This window comes from Pongo pygmaeus, chromosome 3, assembly GCF_028885625.2.
Source record: "Pongo pygmaeus isolate AG05252 chromosome 3, NHGRI_mPonPyg2-v2.0_pri, whole genome shotgun sequence".
NCBI lineage: Eukaryota > Metazoa > Chordata > Mammalia > Primates > Hominidae > Pongo > Pongo pygmaeus.
In genome coordinates this window covers 101,093,548-101,118,894 of record NC_072376.2, presented here as the reverse complement: position 1 = coordinate 101,118,894, position 25,347 = coordinate 101,093,548, and the positions used below count along the sequence as shown (strand labels likewise).

The window sequence follows — 25,347 nt, the reverse complement described above, 5'->3', positions numbered from 1 at the left end:
AGACTGAAGAGACATAAAAGTAAGTCTGGTTTTATTAGCAGTACACAGATAAAATATATATTGAAGAAAACACATCTTTACTTTTTTTTCACCCAGTCAGACTGGCTTTATTATTATTATTATTATTTTACTTTAAGTTCTGGGATACATGTGCAGAACGTGCAGGTTTGTTACATAGGTATACATGTGCTATGGTGGTTTGCTGCACCTATCAACCTGTCATCTAGGTTTTAAGCCCCACATGCATTAGGTATTTGTCCTAATGCTCTCCCTCCCCTTCCCCCTCCACCACCCGACAGGCCCCAGTGTGTGATGTTCCCCTCCCTGTGTCCACATGTTCTCATTGTTCAACTCCCACTTATAAGTGAGAACATGCGGTGTTTGGTTTTCTGTTCCTGTGTTAGCTTGCTAAGAATGATGGCTTCCAGCTTCATCCATGTCCCTGCAAAGGACATATACTCATTCATTTTTATGGCTGCATAGTATTCCATGGTGTGTATGTGCCATGTTTTCTTTATCCAGTCTATCATTGATGGGCATTTGGGTTGGTTCCAAGTCTTTGCTATTGTAAATAATGCTGCAATAAACATACGTGTGTGCATGTGTCCTTATAGTAGAATGATTTATAATCCTTTGGATATATACTCAGTAATGGGACAGCTGGGTCAAATGGTATTTCTGGTTCTAGATCCCTGTGGAATCGCCACACTGTCTTCCACAATGGTTGAACTAATTTACACTCCCACCAACAGTGTAAAAGCATTCCTATTTCTTCAGAGCCTTGCCAGCATCTGTTGTTTCCTGACTTTTTAATAATCTCCATTCTGACTAGCGTGAGATGGTATCTCATTGTGGTTTTGATTTGCATTTCTCTAATGACCAGTGATGATGAGCTTTTTTTCATAGGTTTGTTGGCCACATAAATGTCTTCTTTTGTGTTTGCTTCAGCAGCACATATACTAAAATTGGAAGGATACAGAGAAGATTAGCATGGCCCCTGCGCAAGGATGACACACAAATTCGTGAAGCGTTCCATGTTTTTTTTTAAAAAAGTCTTCTTTTGAGAAGCATCTGTTCGTATCCTTTGCCCACTTTTTGATGGGGTTGTTTTTTTCTTGTAAATTTTCTTAAGTTCCTTGTAGATTCTGGATATTAGACTTTCGTCAGATGGATAGATTGCAAAAATTTTCCCCATTCTATAGGTTTTCTGTTCCCTCTGCTGATAGTTTGTTTTGCTGTGCAGAAGCTCTTTAGTTCGATTAGATCCGATTTGTCAATTTTGGCTTTTGTTGCCCTTGCTTTTGGTGTTTTAGTCATAAAGTCTTTGCCCATGCCTATGTCCTGAATGGTATTGCCTAGATTTTCTTCTAGGGTTTTTATGGTTTTGGGTTTTTACATTTAAGTCTTTAATCCATCTTGAGTTAATTTTTGTATAAGGTGTAAGGAAGGGGTCCAGTTTCTGTTTTCTGCATATGGCTAGCCAGTTTTCCCAGCACCATTTATTAAATAGGGAATCCTTTCCTCATTGCTTGTTTTTGTCAGGTTTGTCAAAAATCAGATGATTGTAGATGTGTGGTATTATTTCTGAGGTCTCTGTTCTGTTCTATTGGTCTATATATCTGTTTTGGTACCAGTACCATGTTGTTTTGGTTACTATAGCCTTGTAGTATAGTTTGAAGTCAAGTAGTGTAACGTCTCCAGCTTTGCTTTTGCTTAGGATTGTCTTGGCTATATGGGCTCTTTTATGGTTCCATATGAAATTTAAAGTAGTTTTTTCTAATTCTGAACAGGAAGTCAATGGTAGCTTGATGGGAATCGTACTGAATCTATAAATTACTTTGGGAAGTAGGCCATTTTCACAATATTGATTCTTCCTATCCATGAGCATGGAATTTCTTTCCATTTGTTTGTGTTGTCTCTTATTTCTTTGAGCAGTGGTACACTAACACTAATGATAGCTAATGAACTAAAGAAGAAAAATTGCAAAAAAATCTCATGATGTTTTAAGAAAGTTTGTGAGTTTGTGTTGGGCTGCATTCAAAGCCATCCTGGACCACACACAGCCTGCAGGCCGAGGGTTAGACAAGCTTGGTAAAAACACTTTATTATCTCTGTCACACTAACTAAAGAATAATGAAAAAAACGTACTCTTAAAAGAAGAATATGTTTATGACAACAACAATCATATCCTAGCTCTCAAGAGAATACATTCTTATAACTAGATCTCATTCACACTTTCTTCTTCAGTGAGCTCCAGTCTTGCAATTCTATCAAGAGTTGCCTGGAAAGAAAAGTCCTAGTGTGGAATTTAAATCTGCCACCAGTTAATCAGCCAAAGTCATTACTTGAAATACATAATTCTCAGCCACATAAGCAAAGTAAGGGACACACATTTCTGTTTTCTCTCTATGCTTTTCTTTCAGTTACCAAAAAATTAACACTGTCTGGGTCTCCTGTGCCACTTTTTAGTATTACTTCTAAGTTTTTTCTTCCACTCTGTGTGTCCTCCCATCCTTTACAGTTTCTCATTATTGGTGTCCTATACAAGAGGGATGCTCTCATTTATGGAGGGTACCTTCATCAGTATCCCTTCTCTACAAAAAGATGTTCCCTCCCATTAAAGTTGTCCTTTTATATACTTGATCTGATGTGACCCAAAATCAATACAGAGAAACTCAAGAATAAAAGGAATTTTAAGAGCCAGAAAGAGAATAACATAACATAAAACAGCCCCATCAACAAGTGGATGAAGGATATGAACAGACACTTCTCAAAAGAAGACATTTATGCAGCCAAAAGACACATGAAAAAATGCTCATCATCACTGGTCATCAGAGAAATGCAAATCAAAACCACAATAAGATACCATCTCACACCAGTTAGAATGGCGATCATCAAAAAGTCAGGAAACAACAGGTGCTGGAGAGGATGTGGAGAAATAGGAACACTTTTACACTGTTGGTGGGACTGTAAACTAGTTCAACCCTTGTGGAAGTCAGTGTGGCGATTCCTCAGGGATCTTGAACTAGAAATACCATTTGACCCAGCCATCCCATTACTGGGTATATACCCAAAGGATTATAAATCATGCTGCTATAAAGACACATGCACACGTATGTTTATTGCGGCACTATTCACAATAGCAAAGACTTGGAACCAACCCAATGTCCAACAATGATAGACTGGATTAAGAAAATGTGGCACATATACACCATGGAATACTATGCAGCCATAAAAAATGATGAGTTCATGTCCTTTGCAGGGACATGGATGAAGCTGGAAACCATCATTCTCAGCAAACTATCGCAAGGACAAAAAACCAAACACCGCATGTTCTCACTCATAGGTGGGAATTGAACAATGAGAACACATGGACACAGGAAGGGGAACATCACACACCGGGGCCTGTTGTGGGGTGGGGGGAGGGGGGAGGGATAGCATTAGGAGATATATCTAATGTTAAATGACGAGTTAATGGGTGCAGCACACCAACATGGCACATGTATACATATGTAACTAACCTGCACGTTGTGCACATGTACCCTAAAACTTAAAGTATAATAAAAAAAATAAATAAAAATAAAAATAAATGTGGCTCTACTACTTTGGAAACATTGTGGAAGTTCCTCAAAAGGATAAATACAGAGTTACTCAGCAATTCTACTTCTAGGCATATACCAAGAGAAATGCAAACTTGCATTTGTACAAAAACTTGTGCACAAATGTTCACGGCAGCATTATTCATAATAGTCAAAATTGGAAACAACCCAATGTCCATCAACTGATGAATGGATAAATAAAATGTGGTATATCCATATAATGAAACATTATTTGGCAGTTTAAAAAATAAAATAGAGTTGGCCCTTCATATCCATATGTTCCACATCCATGGATTCAACCAAAGGCCAATCAAAATTATAGTATTTGCAGAGAGGTTGACTGATGGGCACAAATTACATTTTGATAGAAGAAATACGACCTAGTATTTGATAGATCAGTAGGATGACCATAGTTTACAATAATCTATTGTATATTTCAAAATAGAATAATTCGAGTGTTTCTAACATAAAGAGAAATATTTAAGGTGATGGATATCCCAGTTACACTGGTTTGAACTTTACAAATTATATAATGTATTATATTATCACATGTACCCCCAAAATATGTGTATCTATTTTGCCTCAACAACAAAAACAGTTTAATTAAAGAAAGAAAATACAGTATTTGCAGGGTGTAAAACCCAAGGATATGGAAGGTCAACTTTTCCAATCCATGGGTTCTTCTAGGACCTCTGCAGGACTTGAGCACATGTGGATTTTTTTATCTGCAGGGTGTCCTGGAACTAATAACCCTCGGATACCGATACTGTACCGATAACACAGGCAATGTCTCAAGCAAGTAGCCGTACAGCTACATCTTAGACAAAACACACATAACAGGGTCTAACCACAGGATGCAATAAACTCAGATTTGTACAGATGGTATTTTCAACCTTTAATCCTCATGCCAGAGGCAGCCACAACAGTTTCAGATACCAATCGCCTTTTAGCTTTGTACCTTCCTTCAGTGGGTGACAACTCCTTTAAGTCTTCCAAGCCAGGCTTTACGTTGAGTAACTTCTTGTAGAGAGCCAATGGAAAGTGGAGATCAACCACAGTGGAGTTGTAGATAGCTAGTCCACAGGTTATACCAATCAAATGAAACCAGTTGTGCTCTACAAAACACTTTTTAGGACATATACAAATGTGTTAAAAAGAAATGCAATGTTTCTGGCCTTCAAACATTCTACCATTTTCCTTAAAATATTTTCAAAATAAAAGAATAAAGGTCTCGTTAATATTTAGTTACCTTCTGTAGCAAAGAAACACCCTGACAAAAGTTGTTATCCCTTAAAGATGCGATGTAGACAGAGTTAAGCATTTGTACCTAGTGATACAGAGAACAGCTCACAATCATCTAGAGCAGGGCTATCCAACAGAACTTTCAGCCATGATAGAAACATTCTATTCTGTCCCATCTTATATGGTAGCCACTGGCTACATGTGTCTACTAGGCACAGGAAATGTGGCTAGTACCACAGAGCAAATGAATCTTTGCTGTTACTTACTTTTAAATAAATAATATATAAATAGCCACATGTGGCTAGTGGCTAGTGGCTACCTTTTGGTATGGTGCAGATCTAGGAAGAAAACTCTCATAGAAAAAAATGTAAATGACAGTCTGATTGAAATTAGAACGCCTTTAAAAACTTAGCTCTCCTACTGAAGTTTCAAAAATAAAGTGTGCATGCATATGTATGGGTGTGATATTATCATAGTTCTTAAAATCAGACATATTTGATTATTGACCTTCCACATGTCACAAAACCAATTTATCACACTGTTTCCTTTTACCCTTCTCGATAACAAGACTTGGATCTTACCTACTAGAAATGGAAATGGGACTGATGGCTCACAAAATGCACTGTGAGGTCTTGGCAACAAGTATATATGAAGACTGGACAAACATTTTAATTACTTATAAATATTTTGAATTATTATCCTTGTTATGTTCCCCTTTGCAAAGTTAGATGTTAGGGGATTGGTCTGACAACAAAAAGAAAGTTTAATTTAATCCATCTGTTTAATTGTGACACCACTTACTCACCGTATCTGAAAACCACAAGAGATTTGAATCTTGATAGTAGGTAAACATTCCATAGATGGGATTCAAAAGCTCTTTTAACAGCAAAAGAAAAAATTCCTTTGTAACACCACCAGCATCCACTGCTTCTTCACCATCAAAGATTACCTTAAAATAATAGAATAGAATTAATGCTTCAGGGAAATCTATGACAAATTTTATCTCTTTTTAGCAGACCATTTTCTAAACTCAGGACAAAGGAAGGAAAGCATAACAAAGAATACACACTGATGCAATGAAAACTGCAAGGTGTGTCTGTTGATTATTGCTGGTAAAGTTTTAACAAGGTACTTATAGATACATACAATTTTTACTAGGTGCTTCAAGGGATACAAAGGAAGTCAGAAATTTACCATGTGTCCTTAGAAAGTATACTATCTATTGGCTGGGCGTGGTGGCTCACGCCTGTAATCCTAGCACTTTGGGAGGCCAAGGCAGGCAGATCACCTGAGGTCAAGAGTTCGAGACCAGCCTGGCAAACATGGTGAAACCCTGTCTCTACTAAAAATACAAAAATGAGTCTGGCGTGGTGGTGGGCACCTGTAATCCACTACTCGGGAGGCTGAGACAGGAGTGTCGCTTGAATCTGGGAGGCAGAGGGTGCAGTGAGCCGAGATCACACCACTGCACTCCAGCCTGGGCAATAAAGAGTGAAACTCAGACCAAAAAAAAAAAAAAAAAAAAAAAAGTCTACCATCTACTTAAGGGCAGAAAGACAAACATAAAAGAAGCAGAGAATACTTTTTATTTTTAAAGAGTCAAATATATAATGAGAGGTAAATATTCTGGCACATAGAAAAAAATGATTTTTCATTTAACTTGAATAAATTCAAGAACACTTTCTGGGAGAAATCACTCTCAATAGAGTTCTTGAAGTAACTGCTGCATGTAGAAGAGAAGAGGGTATTCTAATCAGACACAGACATGGGCTCCGTGAGGGAGTGGAAGTGGGCATGCTGGATACATAATGGTTATTAACAGTAACAACTACAGCAAATCAACAAATGACATGGAGTTTACTACATACCAGCTCTTAAACCCTGTAAACCTAATCCTCAGAACAGCCTTATACATAGGGTACTATTATCATCCCCATTTCATAGATAATGACTCGGGCACAGAGCTAAAAACAGCATTCAACAAAGCTTACACTTGTGGCTGTCTTCAAGATTGCCTAGAGCAGGACAAGAGTAAAAGTGGGACAGAGACTAGGACCTGGATTACACAGATGCCAGAAGAATACTGCTACAAAGCAAGAACTGCCTCACCTGAATTACCTACTGAAAACAGGGCAAAAAGAAAAGCTGTGTCAAAAATATAACCCAGAAATTCTGGGGAGAACAACCAGGCAGATTGATGTGACTGATGCTACTTATTAGAAATTTTGGAAAGGGTAACAATATTACGGAGATGATCAGTTCATTTCATGCCTATTACATTTCTGAAAGTGGAACTCTTAACAAGATTAGCAATAGGGATATGGAAGTTGTCTGAGGGAAAAGATGAATGACTTTAAACAATTTCAAATAATTCACTAAGTATTTCTGGAATACCTACTGTGTACCAAGCATTATGCCAAGCCCTGGAAATATGCATGATATATGGAGAGAGAAATTTTTTTTCATTTAATAATTTGCAGGTACTAGGTGTGCCTCTCATAATAGGCCAATAGCTTCCCGGATGATTTTACTACCTTTCCATTTTCCTATTTTACCTTCTTTCTCTTAAATCTTTGATATCCACAATCTTCCTAAATGATAGCTTAATAGCGGTAATTAGTCAAAGCTTTCGTTTTTGTTGTTGTTTGCTTGTTTTTGATAGAGCTGGAACTGGTACACCAAAGACAGCAGAAGACAAAGAAAGCACTCTTAATCTTTCAAATAATCCACTGGCATTTTTATCCAATGTTATATTGAGGTGTTCTGTTTGGTGATTTGACAAAAGGAGGTGATTAAATTCTTGCAAAATGAATGAAAGAATGGCTGCACCCCACAATTTTAATAAGATCACTGCTGCTTAATCAACACTGTTCAAAGAAAAATTGCGAAGGTATTTAGAGGAATATCCTGAAGGAACTCACTTTGAGAGGCTTTTTCAAATCAATATCAGAATGAATGCTCAGCTCTCTTAGGGCATCTCCAACAAGGTTGTTCCTGCGAACGTGAAGGACCAGGAAGGGGCTTCTGGCCAGCAGAGGCTCCAGGGTGAGAAGCATGAAGACATTCTGCAGGTTGGCTCCATTGACTGCCACCTGGAATGGCACAGTCAAGAACACAATTACTCAGAGCACACGTGTGAGTTGGGAGAGCAGTCAGCTGTGCTTCTGGACTTGGGGGCGCTGACTGTATCTCTGTTTTGTTAATTTTTTTCCCTCTTAACTTCCACAGATTTTCTAAGTTACTTATGTTTACACAGCACACAAGTCTTTCTAATCTGGACTCACAGAAATTAACTAAAACAGTTTATGAATCATATGATTTATAACCAGGTCCAGGAAAGTGACTTAAACTAGCTGATTAATACTAAAATAGTATCACGCTTGAAGAAACATGGTAGAAAGTGGGTAAAAACCACAACTTTCAAAATGGCAGGAAAAGAAAGCTAATAACCACTTGTTAAAAAGAGTTATTCTTTGAAAAATGTTCATTTCTCTTGAAAACCTCTAAACTGTCAATATCACAGATATAGCAATATGAAAACATATATATAGATAGATGCAGTCAGAGCTGGAAAGAGACAGACAAGCAGACAGTCAGAGAGATGGAGAGGGAAAGATAAATGAAGTTATATATCTATATCTACCAATGGTAGGAATTGGAGGATTTGAGCCGCTAATTCACAAATGTTTCTGTGGCTTGTCAAAATCAATTATACTTTATAATAAAAATGTGTATTTAAAATAAATTATTAAATAAATCTCTATAACAAGTTTTTATTCAACAAAGAATTCCCAAGTTCCATTTAATTCTCTATGTCAGGAGTCAGCAAACTGAGGCCCCACACATCAAATCCAGCCTGCTGTCTGTTTTTGCATAGCTCTTGAACTAATAATGGTTTCTATTTTTTTTTTTTTTTGAGACAGAGTCTTGCTCTGTCGCCCAGGCTGGAATGCGGTGGCGCAATCTCAGCTCACTGAAACCTCCACATCCCGGGTTCAAGTGATTTTCCTGTCTCAGCCTCCCGAGTAGCTGAGATTACAGGTGGGCGCCACCATGGCCAACTAAGTTTTGTATTTAGAGACAGGGTTTCACCACGTTGGCCAGGCTGGTCTTGACCTCCTGACCTCTGATAAGCCTGCCTTGGCCTCCCAAAGTGTTAGGATTATAGGCACGAGCCACTGCGCCCGGTATGGTTTCTACATTTTTTTAATGGGTGAAAAAAATTAAATGAAGAATAATCTTTCACCACATGTAAAAATTATATAATATGCAAATTTCAACATACATAAAGTTTTGTTGGAATATAGCCATGCTCATTCATTTATATATTGTCTATCACTGCTTTTGTGCTAAAAGAGAGTAGAATAGTTTTAACAGAGACCATACGGTCCCCAAAGCTTAAAACATTTACTAAGTCGTCCTTTTGCCAATCTCTAATCTACATAAATGTGTATTCACCTATGTGTGTTATATTCAACACAAAATTACTGAAAAGTTTCAAACAGTTTTAAGAATTATAATGGAATTTCAACCAAATATGTTTTCTCCCACTAGAAAAAATTACAACTGAATGTCTAGAATGGGAGAAACACATTAAAAAGAAGAAATAATTTCTAAAATATGATACCTGCATCTGTAGTTCAGCATCTGTCTGTAACATTTTAGTCTTGGCTTGGGCATCAAAGATGAAAGGGTAGGAACAAAGTGTTACAGTATCCTAGAATAAAGCACATTATTGACAGTATTATACTATTCCACAGAAAGTATAGCTGGAAAAATATAAAAGCAAATTTAAAAAGGATCATTTACCTGTATTATTGATGGTCTAGCCTTCTGTGTAAAGAAAAATAAAAAGTCTCTTACTTAAATTGTAAAAACTGAATTTTAATCCCTCCAAAAGTAAAATATAAATAACAAAACACAGAACCAATCTGACTACTGGCCATAGAACTAACACCATTTGAATGGCTGACTAAATTTTGAGGGAAAAGATGTTTTGATGGCCACAGAATGAGAAAAAGAGCAAAAGCAATTAAAAGATATTTTCTTATGACCGTTAAAGGGCATGTCCCTAACTCTCCACAATTCACAGCATTAATAGAATTCTCTTTTATAAGAAATCTAATTCCAAAACAGGAGCTTTACAACCTTGTCTTCACAGGTTAATTTTTGTTGGGTAAAGTGGACAATACAAATTAGATTTTATTTGTTAAATGATGTTGCATCTTCCTACACACACACACACACACACACAGGCTGCTACTCTTAGGAGAAACCAAGTATTTGGAAAGAATTTCAGGTGCTTCTAAAAAGGACTTTATCTAGTAAGCTGTCGCTGACTCAGCATTTAGACTAGTACTTGGCCTACAGAATGCATTCCATCAACATGTGAATGCACCTGTGAATAAACTTTGGAGGGGAGTAATGGTAAAAACCCACAACCACAATGAAGGACATCTAGGAGATATGTTATAGTTTCACTTTTTGTTAAGTTACGTAACAAACATTAACTTAATATTAACTTAATAGAAACAAAAAAAAATCAACAATATAGGTCATGTTGATCTGTAGCAAGAATTCTCAAAGAGAAAACCATGGGTGTATTCTCAGAGATCTGGGAGTGCTCTATATATTTCTTAATGATATCCTAAACAAAATTAGTAAAACATATTAAGTTACATTTGTTTGAATAACTGCATTGGCATCATGTTATTATTTAATTGTCCAGGTGTAGTGAGAAAAGAGAGAAGCAGTCTTGGCATGTGGATGTCCATCTGCACCTAAGAAAAGGCCAATGCAGTCCTGGCTTGCTGCATAAACATAGTTTAACAGCAGTTGAAGGAGAAAACAGAGGTGAGTCATCCCAGCCAGATGGGCGGTGGAACTCAAGCACCAGGACCTGACAGCAGGCAGGCCACATCCACAATGCAACTGGGGTTTGGGTTCAGTAAGACATGTTTGATTATCACATAAAATCAATAAGGCTAATCTGCATTTTATTGCTGTTAGAGTTTTGTTTGTATTTAATTTATAAATTTGGTTTGGTTTTATAATTGTACTATATCAGTAGTATATGAATAAGCAGCATGTGCCTCCTTTTGTCCTTATGGATATTTAAATAAAATCATTTAAAAGCAATTTTAATTAAAATCTACCCTGTTAACCCTTTATAACTAGGTTCCTCCAGGGATTTTGGCACATTTCTCTAGACAGAGAAACACTAATTGAAGAAACAATTCCAGTCCAGTGAGATCAGGTATGAAATCCTGCATATATAATCCAGACCAATCTTACTCACTCTCATGCCTACATATCCAATTACTTTGAAGTTAGAAATCAAGATGACTAAAAACAAAAAAACAAAACCACACCATAAAACGGCACTATAGAAAGCTAAGTCATCTTCTAGTCTAGGTACCTACAAAAGATATAAGCATCCTAGGAAAGAAAGTAGGCTTAAAACTGGTGCCAATATTCACAATTTCCTAATCTGTTTCTCAGAAGAGATTAGTTTATGCAAAGCATTATCTGCCTATTCTCAAGGGAAAAGACAGATCTTGAAAGTGTGTTGGTCTATAAAGCAAGATAAAGTTTTAGATATTTCAAATATAAAAGCGACTATGGAAGAGGTGATAATAAAAACAGTTCTGGCATTATTAAGTACATACTGACATTTTAGTTGGTGTAATGCAGTTATTTCAGACATCAATCAGCAGTTTTGTCTGTATTCCTTGGCTCTTTCCAGTCCCACTCCTGTTCTCTGACTCTCTCCCCCAACCCTCTTCCTGTAACCCCCACCTTCAGCCTCCCTGCACCCCTTAAATACCCACCTTCTGCAGCTCGTATTCCCTCCCAGCATCCCTCACCTGACCCCTTCCCACACCCCAGAGGTGAAGGAACCCAGTTTTGGAAGTGGGCTGATCTCTCTACTGGAGAAGGGGAGGAGTTAAATTGAGGGCAGGGTCACCATTCTCTCTGTTGAGTGGGATGGCTGGGAAGAAATCCAAAACTGCCTAAGTTAGGAGCCACAGCCAAAGCCAGAGAGACACTGCCCAGAGCTGGTGGTCTAGAGAAGTCTCAGGTGAGCCAGCGAGGCAGGCAGGAAGATATGGAAGCCTTACAAAACAGAAGTGCCAGCTCTAAGGAAGGCAAAGGATGGAGCGGTATTCAGTCAAAAGAAGCCGCGAATCTGTAACAAAGGTCTGCTTATACATCCACAGACTTTTCATAAGTCTGTAAGTTTTTGTATTTGATATATAATAATTTAATTTCGTTAATTTTTATTCTGTGAATACTGAATATTTTAGAAATTGTACTCACACTGGTATTTCCATATTATAGAAAATAAATCTGCATGATTTTGTGCCACTATTGCTATTCATAACCTAGAAGGATGCATATGAACTGATAAGATATATGATTATCTCCTGAGAGGCTACTTGTCTTGGACTATCCACTCCTCAAAAATGAGTATCACAGACTTAAAACTAGTAAAGTACTAGTGGACCATATTTCAAGTCTCCCTGCCTGAAACGGGGCTGTGCTGTGACCTAAGCTCATTTTTAAAGTATATGAAATAGAAGAAATGAATAAGTAAATGGGATAGAACAGAAAAATTGGGAATATCATATTTTTTAAATACGAAGTCAACATTTCCTAAATGTGGCTTCAAGTGGGGCAGGAGGCACCACACGCACACCTGCAGTGCTGGAGAAGAAATACAGCCTCCCCTGCCTTAGGGCCTGTCTTGTCTCACACGTGCACAATACTCATAACTGGGGACAAAACACTGCCTGGCTGCGTCTCCTTTAACACATACAGCAAGATGTCGAGCTTTATTTAGCTTTTATTTTTGAAGGATTTACATTGTGGCACTGACTTTCCCCACTTGTGCTGCCCTCTAGAGGAGCCCACCACTCACTCACTCTGTGCTATTTGGTTTTTAAGTGCAGATAATGGCAAGTTACTGACTGAAGTAAAGGAACCACTACCACCTCTTCTTTAAAAGGAGTAAAAATCAGCCATTTTAGAATGTTCCTTCTGCACACGTGTTAGATTCCTTTGGAATTTTTCACTGCTGCTTCTGGGCTAAACACTCTGCAAAGGTAGACACCATATCCATACATGTTTCCACTCCGTGACTAGCAGGCAGACGGCACACATTAGGTGCTCAAGAACTGCTTAGTGAAAAATAGTTATTGAGGGCTTATTATATGATAAGTACTCTGCTAAGCAAGGTCTTTCCATGCTTTCTCCCATTTAATTTCCACAATCTGTTATAATTCTTATTCACAAAAGAGGATGCGGTCCTATAGAAATTAGGTAACTTGTCTAAGGCCACGGCCATTAGACCAGAGTGGGGAACTGAACCCAGGTCTTTTTGACTGGAGCATGTGCTCAACAATATACTACACAGCCTCAGCTAGTAACAAGCTAAAAACGCCAACACACATCAAAAAAATCCATTTATTATTTAAAAGTAGTTAAAATCAACAAAAATAACATATGAAATAGCTTTAGTATTTTAAATTAAACTTCAAAATATCAAGACATTTAAAATTCAATTTCTAATAGCATTGTACCTCATACAATAAAAAAAATTCCACAAAAATCACAAAAGGCCACATACTAGTTTCATGTAATTTTCTATATTTCTTTAATAACTATTATAGTTATTGAAGAGATGAGCATTTGTTATTCAAGATCTGATAAGATATTTGTTTATCAAATGTTAAGAGAAAGGAAGTTTAAAATATTGTAAAAGTTACTTAAATATCTCTACTCAGAGACTACTGTCATAATAATCTAGATTTTAACATGAGCAACTTCTTTTTCAGAGTAAAAAAAGAACTACAATTTGTTAGACTTATTTTATTCAGCATCAAGTCACAGAAAGGGTAGATGAGAAATCAGAAGAATTGACTTTTATTGCTAATGAAATTAGTGGAAAAATTGTTTAACTTCCATTTCCTCATCTAGAAACAAAGCAGTTGGCCTAAATAATTCATCAGGCTTATTTTTCCGCTCATAATGTTATCATTCAGTAAATAATTATTCATAAATTGATAAAACAGAAGGGCTTATTTTTTAATAATTCCTAAATTTGAAAGTGAAAACAGAGTTCATTACTAGCCTCCATGTTAAATTTCCCAAGTCAACCCATTTAGAACACTCTAACTCATTTATATTAAAAAGTATTTTCCTGGCCAGGCACAGTGGCTTACCCCTGTAATCCCAGCACTTTGGGAGGCCAAGGCTGGTGAATCACTTGAGCTCATGAGTTCAAGGCCAGCTTGGTAAACATCACAAAACCCCACCTCTACAAAAAATACAAAAATTAGCCAGGTGTGATGGCACGCACCTGTAGTCCCAGCTACTCGGAAGGCTGAGGTGGGAGAATGGCTTGAGCCTGGGAAGCAGAGGTTGCAGTGAGCCAAGATGGTACCACTGTACTCCAGCCTGGGTAACAGAGCCAGACCTTGTCTCAAAAAAAAAGTATTTTGTTTTCTCAGGGTAATCATAAAATCTTATTTAAAAATAAAACACTGTATGCATTTTTTAAGTCTCTAGAGAAAAAAATACAACATTGTGTCTAGCATTCATCATCTATTATTTGACAAAGAAAACAATCCTGCTTGTTCAATTAGATCAGCCTATTTAAATGCCTTGCTTTTGGAGACAACTGCTGACTTCCAAAAACCCCACAGGAAAAATATTGCCCTAATATTGGTGATGAACCTGCTACACTGGCAAGGACTCACCTCAAATCTGCTGCGCATGGTTTCACAAAATACAGTAACCAAATTATCATTCTGTTTTCTGACCTAACTCAAATTTGCACATACTCCACAGACGGGAGATCCTAAAGAGCCCTGCATATATCCCAAGCCGGTGTGCTATCAAAAGGAGCAGTTCCTGCCACGCCAGAGGTGGTAGGCAGGAATCCGCAGGCCCCTGAATGGCATATCTAAAATACGGTGAGATAGCACTTGGTCAGGGATGTGTGACACTTTCACATACATAATTCTCAATCAGAAGGGGCCTACAGGGTCCAGGTAGCTGACATATGATGACTGGAGTAGGCTGTCAGAAGATGATAATTAGCAAATGATCCTTCCTCAATGTCAGGGATAAATTAACCTGCAGTGGGAATTGTGGCATATACATAAGCCTCATCTAAAGAGTCACTCTTGAACTCCAGCCATTTGGTGTCATATGGGAAGACAGGTCGTGCTGCCAGATCTTCCAAGTTTCGAGGAAAGCTAAAAATTCATATTTGTATGTGTCTTTTTTTAAAATTATGGTTTAAAAAAAACCTAACATAACACGTACCATCTTAAGCATTTTTAAGTGTACAGTTCAGCAGTGTTAAGTATATTCACACTGGTGTACAATTGGATCTCCAAACTTTCTTATCTTGCAAAACTGAAGCTATACTCATTAAATAGCAACTCTCCATTTTCCCCTGCCTCCAGCCCCTAGCAATCACCATTCTACTTTCTGTTTCTGTGAATCTGACTACTTTAGACACTCTGATTTTTTTAAAGGGGGCAACTGATAAAATGTGTAACATTCTGGGTGACTACTCATTTATGACTCCTTATAACATTGATGATTACTTAAAGCACTTCCAAGTTTCTAGAATGCAAAAGGCCAGCTGGACGAAGAATAGGTGAGACACTGACATCAAAGTCAAAGACATATTATACAGCTCACATATGCTTTTCTTATAAAAAGACTAAAGCTTTAAAACATGCTTTATGAATTCTTACCATCCCTGCTTGATGCAAGAACCACATGAGGTAGTCTTCCTGAATGTCCACGAGATTGGAAATCTCAGGAATGTAAAATGTATCATATTCCACATGCTTCACTTTAAGATTTACCTAATGAAGAACAAAATACAGACAACTGAAACATGGCTTCCCAGAGAACATCTCACTAGGACATTTTACCCTACCATCTAATCACCCCCTCCCCACTAGCACCTCCTATGCTCACCTTATATAACTTCTCCAAGAGTTTGAGAGCTGCTGTGATATAATTGTTAAACAGTACGGGAATTAAGAATGTCTTTCTTCCCCTCAGTAGATAAAGGACTGCACCTTTATAGAGGTTTACCAGCTTCATGAAATATTTCGGGCATACCTGAGACCACCAGTTATCTTTAGAAAGAAAAGACATATTTCAACATGTAATCTTGGGCAAGTATTTATGTCTTCTGCCTGCCAGTTAAAAATTGCTTTGTCTAGAAGATAAACATTAGTCTAAAACACATTTTCCCAAAACTGACTTTAAAAAGAATCCATTAAAACCTTTTTGGGGAGAACAACAGCTGTACAAGAATCCCTGGAGCTTTTTTTGTAAAGCCTGGTCTGATTTTTTGCAAAGACTCAATCTGAAGGTTAACTTAAAAGTCCAATTCCAGACTACATGTGGACAAGATACACATATTTTGGGCAGGAGTGATGCCCAATGTATTAATACAAAAAGCATTCTTACGTCCTAGCGCTTTCAGCCATCACTAAATCCTGAAGCAGAAATGCAAAGGATGACACACCACATACTCTAGAAGCAGCACCAATATGGCAACCATTCCCTTCCCTTTAAGAGGTATCATTAGTTGAAAAACTAACATTTTTATTTCTCACCAAAAAATGCTTTCCCATAACCAGACAAGAAGATTATACCACTAGCTTATACTTCGTTGGAAATAAACTCGGCCATACTGAAATACTTAAAGAATGAAATGGTATGTCTGAGATTTCCTTTAAAATACTCCAACAAAAAATAAAAAGGTGGTGAGGGCGAGGGACAGATGAAATAAAATGGGCAAAATACTGACAACTGCTGAATTTGTGTGGTGACTACCTGTAGCATACTCTCTACTTTGGGGTATTCTTTTAAACATCAATAATTAGAAGTTAAAAATAAATTAAGTGTAAAATTGAACAATTATGTTCTCTTTGTATTGTCCAGCCTGGAAAAATAAAAATGAACAACTCTAAAACTTGAAAGTCAGGTACGATTTCTTCTGATATTGCCACTTCTCTGTTTCACATCAACTAGAACACCTGAGAAAATGTGCCCCCAAAAGGCTTTTGATCTTAAAAAAAATCAAGTACTAACATTTACTAGTGCTTTCATTATTATTTCTGTTTTTATCTCTTCTACAAAGGTGGAGGCAATATAGAAAAGCCAGTATTCCACCTTCAGGAACACAATCTCTTTATTCATGGTGAGACCACACTCAAGTAACATCCCAGTCCATCTGGAACACAGAAGTTACTGAGCTGCAATGACACCTAACGAAATTTACCAGGGGGGAAAAAAGTAAAAAGCCAGGTGATAGACTTCCTGCACTTGATTAATAAAAACATTTCAGGTGCTACTCCCATGAAAGACACTCTCCAAATCACTGAGGAACGGAAGGTTTTTATCTCAGCAAAGTGTCCGGAGCCTGCAAAAATCAGTGTGGACTCAACTGTCCTAAAAAAGAAAAACAAAACAAACATTTGGTAAGTCCACACTAGGTCATTTTCTTCCTCTCCTTTTTTGGAAACCTCTGTGTCACCGAAACTGTTCACTTCACTCCCACCCCCTAAATTAGACATAGGAGAAAGACCAACGTACAGTAATACTGAGGTCCTATTTACTATAAGCCAATGTGGTAGAAAAAAAATAGTTTCAAGTTAAATAAATTAGGTTTGTGAATACTATAAAATCAAGATTATTCTGGCATGAGTCATTTCAAATAATCTAAATAATGGTTTTATTTTCAACTTGAAAATAGGGTTAGCTAAAAATTAACAGCAAAGAAAAAAAGGTTTTAAGTGTTAAGGATATTAAATGGCAACAAATAGATTCTTGGATCTCAATCCACTGAGAGCCAGGAGTCACACCAACAAAACAAATGACCATAAAACCACTGATATTGAGGTTAGCAAATTCACCTAGTACTTTGCTGGGGTTTGTATCCAGCCGAAGAATGGCCATAGCCAAGGGAATAGTCAATGTTATATAATACTTGGAATCCTGGAGTAGGGGAAACTCAGGTAGTATTAAATAGATTCTCATGGCTTCAACATCTGGTGGTGAGCTTGACAACTGGGGAATCAGACAACTTTCAAAACTGTTCAAAATCTGTATGAGGGAAAAGAGTAATGAGAAATTCAAACATACTTGAGATCTAGTTAACTTTCTCTAAGTTCATAAGCTATTTGATAGACTCTCAACTCTCATTCATTCACTATGCACTGAGAACCTACTATGAGCCTGACACTGGTCTAGGCCCTCAGTACACATCCATGAAAAGAAAAGCCAAGGATCCCTGCCAGTGCAAACTGTATATTCTAGAGGGGCATTGCCTTGGAAAGGTTTAAGCCAAAAGAAAGCAAAAGGTAGGTCTAATTCCCAAAGTAAATACTTTACAAAATTAACATTTGGAGACTTTCACTTTTTCATCTTACTCTTTTTCTCTTGAAGTTGAATTCATCAATACAAAAACGCATTTTTAAGAATGCACTTTACAAATATAAGAAACATACCTGTTCTAGAATCATGGAGTGCTGAGAGTTCATTAACTTCTCAAATAACACCCTAGTTGAGTTCAGGTCAATCCCAGGGATTTTGGGACTCGTTTTAAAATGTTCATCAATTCTAAACAAATAAAATCAAAAAGGTATGTAATAAAAGAAAAAGCAAACACTCTGATAGGAATTATAAACAAGTAAAATACTGTGTTCTTACTAATCAGATTTAAATTTGATCTGGCAGATAAGATCCACAAAAATACTACACTTGGCATAAATCTCAAAATAATAAACCCAAAATACAGAATATTATTCTTTCACAAAGAATAAACCACACTGGAATTCCTTTTACAAGAATTTTCAAATTTTTAAATCTGTTTTCCTTCAAGTCAAAGTACAAGGACCGTCATATCAAGTTAAGGCTATCTTGAAGTTTATAAACAAATAATTATTTCCCTGATTTCGTCTTGTGTTTTTTGGTTTTTTTCTGTTTTTGTGGCTCATTGAACTAGATGTAGATGCTGTGGCTTGGTGCAAATAACATCCCCTGTGCAAACTGGTCCACTCATCAACAAATGACAATAGAACTTCCTTGTTGAAAGCCTTTCTTAACGAAGTATTTAAAATAAAAATGATCTATAGTAAATGCAAAGTTAATGTCTCTCATCGTTAACACAAAGGATACAATTATATTCACCCAAGGACTAATTTCATTGCTACTATTTTTAACTTTCTAGCAACTAAATCATTTTTTTAACCTTAAATAAAATCTTAGCATTTTTGAGACTTAGAGAATATCTCATATATCCCACTCTTGAACCTACCACATCTGTTAATTTACAAAAGAGATATCTATTTGCAAAGCAGGCTTCTGTTTTTGAGTAATGGACACATTCAGATCATTTTAATACACTCTGACAAGCAATGTTATAATTTTTGAAAACATAAAAGAGTTTCCAACATTTTAAAAAATCATAATTATATGTATTGGAACCCCTATGCTCAAATGAAGATAAATTGCTTATACTTTGTTTTTTGGGTCTTTTGTTGTTGTTGTTATTATTTTTAAAATAAATCTGCCCAAAATATGGAAATGAATTCTGGTTTCCCATATGTAATTTTCCATATGCCTACAGGTACTTTTTGCTATGCTGTTGAGAAACAAAAACAAAATGTTTTATCTATACGTATTTATTGCTTTGTAAATCTTGTCTTCATTTTGATTGGTTTCCTGTGATGCATCCTATGTACGCTACAGGAGTAGACTTTCTGAAATATACAGATGTCAGTTTGAAAAAAAAATAAAAGGCTTTCCCCACAACTCTATACGAAATCTGTGATACTAAGGATGAATAACCTAACAAGTCTGGCCAAGAGCCCTTCCCAAATGTCATGAAAGCTATCCATCTAGAACAGGGTTTCTCAACCTTGGTACTACTGACTTTTGGGGCCAGAGGATTCTTTGTTGGGCAGGTGGGAATGAAGGATGTTTAGCAGCATCCCTGGGTTCTACCCACTGGATGCCAATAGCAAGTCCCTCCCCATTGTACCAACCAAAAATGTCACCAGAAATTGCCAAATGTCCTTTGAGGAGCAAAATCACCCTGGTTGAGAACCCCTGTTCTGGAAGGCCAACATCAGCATAATCCAGAATATCTTTCCCTAGAGGAAAAAACTAATTACTAAATATGAAATGAATTGTGTGAGCTCATCCCAGCTGCCTTAATTATAAAAGTAAATGACTTTATAATCTCTAAATGTAACCAAAGAGAGTTTCTGAAGTGACCTCCTGCAACCCAGTTAGGGACTCATTTGTGGGGAGGGGGTGGTGATGGCTGAATTTAGGAGTCAACATGACTAGATTAAGGAATACCCAGATAGCTGGTAAAGTATTATTTCTGGGTATGTCTGGGTAAGTTTTCTGTAAGAGATTGGCATTTGAATTAGTGATTAAGTAAAGAAAATCCATCCTCATCCAGTGTGGGTAGGCACCACCCAGTCAGCTGAAAGCCCAGAACAAAAAGGCAGAGCAAAGACAAATTCTTTCTCTCTGTCTTCTGGAACTAGGACATCCTTCTTCTCCTGCCCTTGTACATCAGAACTCCAGGTTCTGTGCTCTTTGCACTCCAATACTTACACCAGCAGCCCCCACCCATTTCTCAGGCCTTCAGCCTCAGACAGAGTTACACCATCAGCTTCCCTGGTTCTCAGGCCTTTGGACTTATACTAAGCTATGATGCTGGCTCGCCTGGTTCTCCAGATTACAGATGCCTATGGCAGGATCTTTCAACCTCCATAATCAGGCGAACCAATTCCCGTAGTAAATCCCCTCTCTTCCTCTCCCTCTCTCTAGATATATCCATCTATCTATTTATCTCTCTCCCATTTGTTCCATTTCTCTGAAGAACCTCGACTAACACAGGGATCGAGGGGTAGGGGTGGGATTCACACACAGAAATGAAGTCTAATTCATCTTGAGATCTCATTAGCCTGGTCACTGGCAGAAAGGACTGAGAAATAATTAGGACTTGGGATTACCAAAGATCCAAACCCATGACAAGACCCTTTTGCTGCATCAGGTTCCTGAGGGAGATATTTGCAGAAGGGATAAGGCTAAGCAAATAAACATTCTATTTACTACTGGGGAGTTCAACCTCAAATATAATTCTCTGGTGAGCTGGGCTGGACCTAAATCCAAGGAGCCCCTGAAGCCTCCTTAGAATTACTCTCTGAAATTCACTCCTTTTGAGAGAAAAAAATAAAAAATGATAAAAATTTAAGAACTATGGGAAAGCAAACCAAAGAAACCAAGAAAATTATGTGAGGAATTAAGAATTTAAAATTATGACACATCTTAGAATACTCTGAAAATCTTACTGATGATTCTACCAATTATTTCTGAGATACAGTCTCTCTCAGTAATCTGCTTTTCTGCCATCCAGGTATGAATCAGCATTGCTCTTCCTGAAGTCCTCTCATTACCATTATTAGGCATTCCAATTTTTGTGCAAATCATCAGCTTACTCATTAAATTAAGGCCAACCACCATCAAAGAGAAGAAAAGTCTTTCACAGCCTTTGCTGAATAAGTATTTGCATCACATGTGGGGTTTTAAGAAACTTTTTTTAAAAAAGATGGGGCCTCACTATGTTGTCCAGGCTGGAATTCAATGGCTATTCACAGGCATGATCATAGCATCCTAAAGCCCCAAACTCCTAAACTCAAGCAATCCTCCTGTGTCAGCCTTCCAAATAGCTGAGACTACAGGTACACATGAGGGTTTTTTAAGGCTCTAAGTCACTTACTTTTTTTCAAGAAAACTTCCATTCCAACAGGCTGCAGAAGACAATATCTGAACAACACCACTGCTCAAAGAAAAGAAGGGAGGGGGAAGCCTTTAATCATTACAAATAAATGGTTATTTAAGCAACAACAATAATCATCTACTCAAGGATTTCATTAATAGCAGCTCTTTGTCAGCTGAAGCTTTGGAAAATGTACATTTGCTTTAGAAAAACAGGATGTCACATCTCAAAATGAAGAAGAACTTAAGTTTTCCATGTTAGGAAAAAAAAAGAATATCAAAGCCCCTGAAAGAAAACCTCTTGTCCCAATAATGTCCTTGAATATTTTTCTACCACCAACCATCTAAGAAGTGCCCTATCTAAACTCCAAAGAGAAACACAGAATAAAACCAAAAAAGAGAAGCCAAGCTGTTACTTCCCGAACACAGAAATTATCTTTACAAATTAATAACTGAAAAACTACTTCTATTTTGCTGCATATCTGAGATGGAAATTAAAAAATAGTGAAACAAGTGCTTATTCCCATTACCTTCTATTATACAAGCTCTGGGGAAACAGCTAATTCTGAGGACCCAAAATGAAACTGGACATCAGGAACCCTGGGCCTTTCCATTCAGTGTAAGGAAAAGGGAAAGAATAACACAAATATACGGCTGGGGAGGGGATTACAGTAGTTTCTGTTAATCACAGAATTTAGGTCAGGAAAGATCTTTAAAGATCATTTCTTCCATCCATTTATTTTATAAATAAGAAAACAGAGAACTAATGGTAAAGTGTCACCGTTTCCCTTGCTGGACCCCAGCTAGCCCTCATCTCCTCTCCCCTGCGACCCTTCAGCCTGAGCTCCTTGGCAGAGCCACCCTAAGGTTAGAGGGATTCTGAAGACTGCCACAGAGCTGCTCTAGGGAGTTCCTAATGCTCTCTCACTCACAAAGTTACCAGCTCAAGTGCCTCAAAGTGTAGAGTCCTGGTCATTTGGCCCACTACAATCTATGTCATAATGCAGGAACCATTATGTACGTTTCTGGGAATAACCACAACTTAGTGCACAGAGCTTGATTTACTCTTCCCAAGAATCAGACTTTGCAGAAAAAAGTGGAGAGGCTAAGGAAAGCCAATGAAAATGTGTAAAAATGTGCAAAGGAAAATTGTCCTTTAAATTTGATAAAAGGTCCCAATCCTACTTACTGTTGGGTTTTTTTTCTACATGACTCTGAATTACCATCTCAATCATTATGAATAGGAAAATGCTAGAAATTAGTAAGATTAGGTAAGATAACAGCTGTCTCAGATTTGGGATGTTTTGGAATATGCATACACTTCCAAAACCATAACGATAAGCTCTCTTAGCAGTTACACAACCATAACGCTAAGCTCTCTTAGCAGAATCACCAACTCAGGCCTTCATCAGTCAGGATTTTTAAGATCATACAATAAACAAGACAGGTTGAGGCATATACTGTGTGTGAGAATTGGGGATCCATCCATTATGCTATCTGGGGCTAAGGAGATCAACCCTGAAATAGTAACCAAAAAAAATACCACGATTCCCTATAATGTAAAACCCCACTTACATTCACAGTATCAATATGCAAGTAGGGAAAATCACACTAAGCTAAAAAGTTGTAACATACTTTGTGGAAAAAAAAAATGAAGACAAGAAGCCACATACTTGATTGTATTTGCATTGTTGTGTTCTGAGAGTTTTTGCCTCCAAACAGCTATGGTTTCATCATTTATTAAACTGGTATAATGTGCTTGGTTCATAGTCCTGAAGTCAACAGCAGGAGAATAATTCTGGAGAATTAAATGTAACAGTAAAAAGAAGAAATTATGTAGCATGGATCTTGTCTCCTCTCCTTTCTCCCACATATTCTCCATTTTACGTTTCACTTAAGATCTAAATGCTGCGGTGTGCTGCCCAGATCCCCTCCACCCTTCAGAATGGAGGCTCCTGACAGATCCCAGCTGGGTTGCTGTCCAGGACTTGGCATTGACTGTTGCTTCACTATCACATCCAATGGCAGGTAGAGGCATGGTGTAAAGGTCCAGCCCGCTTGCCTCAGCTCAGGACTGGCTGAAGGACCATCACAACTTCAGTGCTCCTCATGGGACTGGCTGAGGCCTCTGTTATAACTGAATTGCATTTCAACCCCTCCCTCTGTGCAATCCTGCCTCCTTCATCCCTCAGTAGATGTTCTTCTAGAGAGCACTCTCCCAAAAACCTTTGAGTCTCGGGTCTGTTTCCCAGAGAAACAACTCAGTACAACTTTCCCAGACTTCTTTCCCCTTTGCTTTGAATCACCGTACCAGCAGGTTTTTAAGGTATTAGTCATCTGCCATAAATGTCCACCAAACTTCAACAAAATGTATTACAAAAGAGCCAGAGTTCAGTTATAATCTATATGACAAATAACCTATAAAAACAATGACTCTTAATTTCTTGCTTCAAGTATAAAGCTATTTTAAGAAAAATGGCAGAAAAAGATGTTAATAATGTATGTCCTTGAAAATTCCAAATGTTGCCCAACACTGTACATCTTTTATTCAGTGAGATTAAAGAAAAAAAAAAAACATAATAAGCACTTTCCTTTTCTAAAATTGCTTGTTTTCAACTTATTTTCCCCAAGCCTTGTTCTTGATCGAGAACTAAGAAAAGGCTGATGGTGCTTTATACTCCTATTCTTGTCTCCAGTGAAGAGGAAAAAGGTAATATTAAAGCACTCATTCATCAGCTCATGAGGTTTTTTTCTCCTTTGTACCTACACATAAAAACATAACTTTCAAAGTAAATTTTCTTGGTTACCTTCCCATAGCTTCAAGTTAAGGTATCATTATGGGAGGAAGGAGTAGAGCATGTAATAAAACAGAGATGCCTGACAAAGTTTGTGATCATCTGGTTATTGATAACTATTCTACATTAAAATGGCCACAGATATCTATTGAGAGAACAAAAATCATCTTGAAGTACATATAGAAAACCCATAATCCAAAGCGGATGCTGGAGTACACACAAAGATTGTCTTTCCACCTCCTTGTAAAACCACTGTTGTTATGTAAATTTTATTTATTTCACCCATTCAAAGGGGCAGCTGAAAATCAATTCTAACACAAACCTACAATAAAATAAAGACTTGGAACTATTTTCTCATTCCTCATCACATGTCCAATAAACCAGAGATGCCTTGGGTAAAGTACAAGTTCAGAATCACTTAAAGAACCAAGAAAAAACATCATTCTTCCTGTCTTTAATACATACAGGCAAAAAAGGAAAAATTGCTCTTAGGTCAGTGTTTCTCAACTTTGGCTGGACTTTGAATCACCATGGGAGCGTTCAATAATCCTGATGACCAAGTCATACTCCAGACCAATTAAATCAGAATCTCTAGAGTCATCAGTATTTTGTAGCGCTCCCAGGTGATTCCAGTAGGCAGCCAAGGTTAAGAATCACTGTTCCAGGAAAAAGAAGATTATGAGATAGACACACACACAAACACACACACATGCACACACAATTCTAACAATCCCAACCACATTCCCTCTTCAATTCTATCCAGGGAACAAAACGACAGGAAAAGGAGATGCTATGGTTTACATTCACTAAATTCCCAAGACCTAGAATCAGTGTAGCAAAGGGGTATCTGAATATAACTCCTTCCCTCCCTTCTT

At 37.4% G+C, this 25,347-nt stretch overlaps 1 protein-coding gene and 1 non-coding gene across 5 annotated transcripts in view; one reads left to right on the top strand and one right to left on the bottom strand.

Moving 5' to 3' along the window:
* HERC3 (HECT and RLD domain containing E3 ubiquitin protein ligase 3) overlaps positions 1 to 25,347 on the bottom strand; it is a 117,190-nt gene that overhangs the window by 24,003 nt on the left and 67,840 nt on the right. For 2 of the 4 annotated variants that reach the window (XM_054485351.2, XM_063663882.1), the window contains exons 11-21: positions 23,351 to 23,475; positions 21,679 to 21,738; positions 18,389 to 18,500; positions 17,795 to 17,984; positions 15,843 to 16,006; positions 15,614 to 15,727; positions 9,651 to 9,674; positions 9,469 to 9,558; positions 7,763 to 7,933; positions 5,647 to 5,790; positions 4,558 to 4,724 (exon numbers count right to left, since the gene is read on the bottom strand). In XM_054485351.2, the coding sequence (XP_054341326.1) occupies positions 4,558 to 4,724; positions 5,647 to 5,790; positions 7,763 to 7,933; positions 9,469 to 9,558; positions 9,651 to 9,674; positions 15,614 to 15,727; positions 15,843 to 16,006; positions 17,795 to 17,984; positions 18,389 to 18,500; positions 21,679 to 21,738; positions 23,351 to 23,475 (1,361 nt within the window). The remainder of the gene's footprint in view (positions 1 to 4,557; positions 4,725 to 5,646; positions 5,791 to 7,762; positions 7,934 to 9,468; positions 9,559 to 9,650; positions 9,675 to 15,613; positions 15,728 to 15,842; positions 16,007 to 17,794; positions 17,985 to 18,388; positions 18,501 to 21,678; positions 21,739 to 23,350; positions 23,476 to 25,347) is intronic. The other 2 variants (XM_063663881.1, XM_063663883.1) reach the window with 1 other exon arrangement.
* On the top strand, positions 936 to 1,042 carry LOC129036036 (U6 spliceosomal RNA). Its single transcript, XR_008502485.1, has one exon. It is a non-coding gene; the product is annotated as a U6 spliceosomal RNA (small nuclear RNA).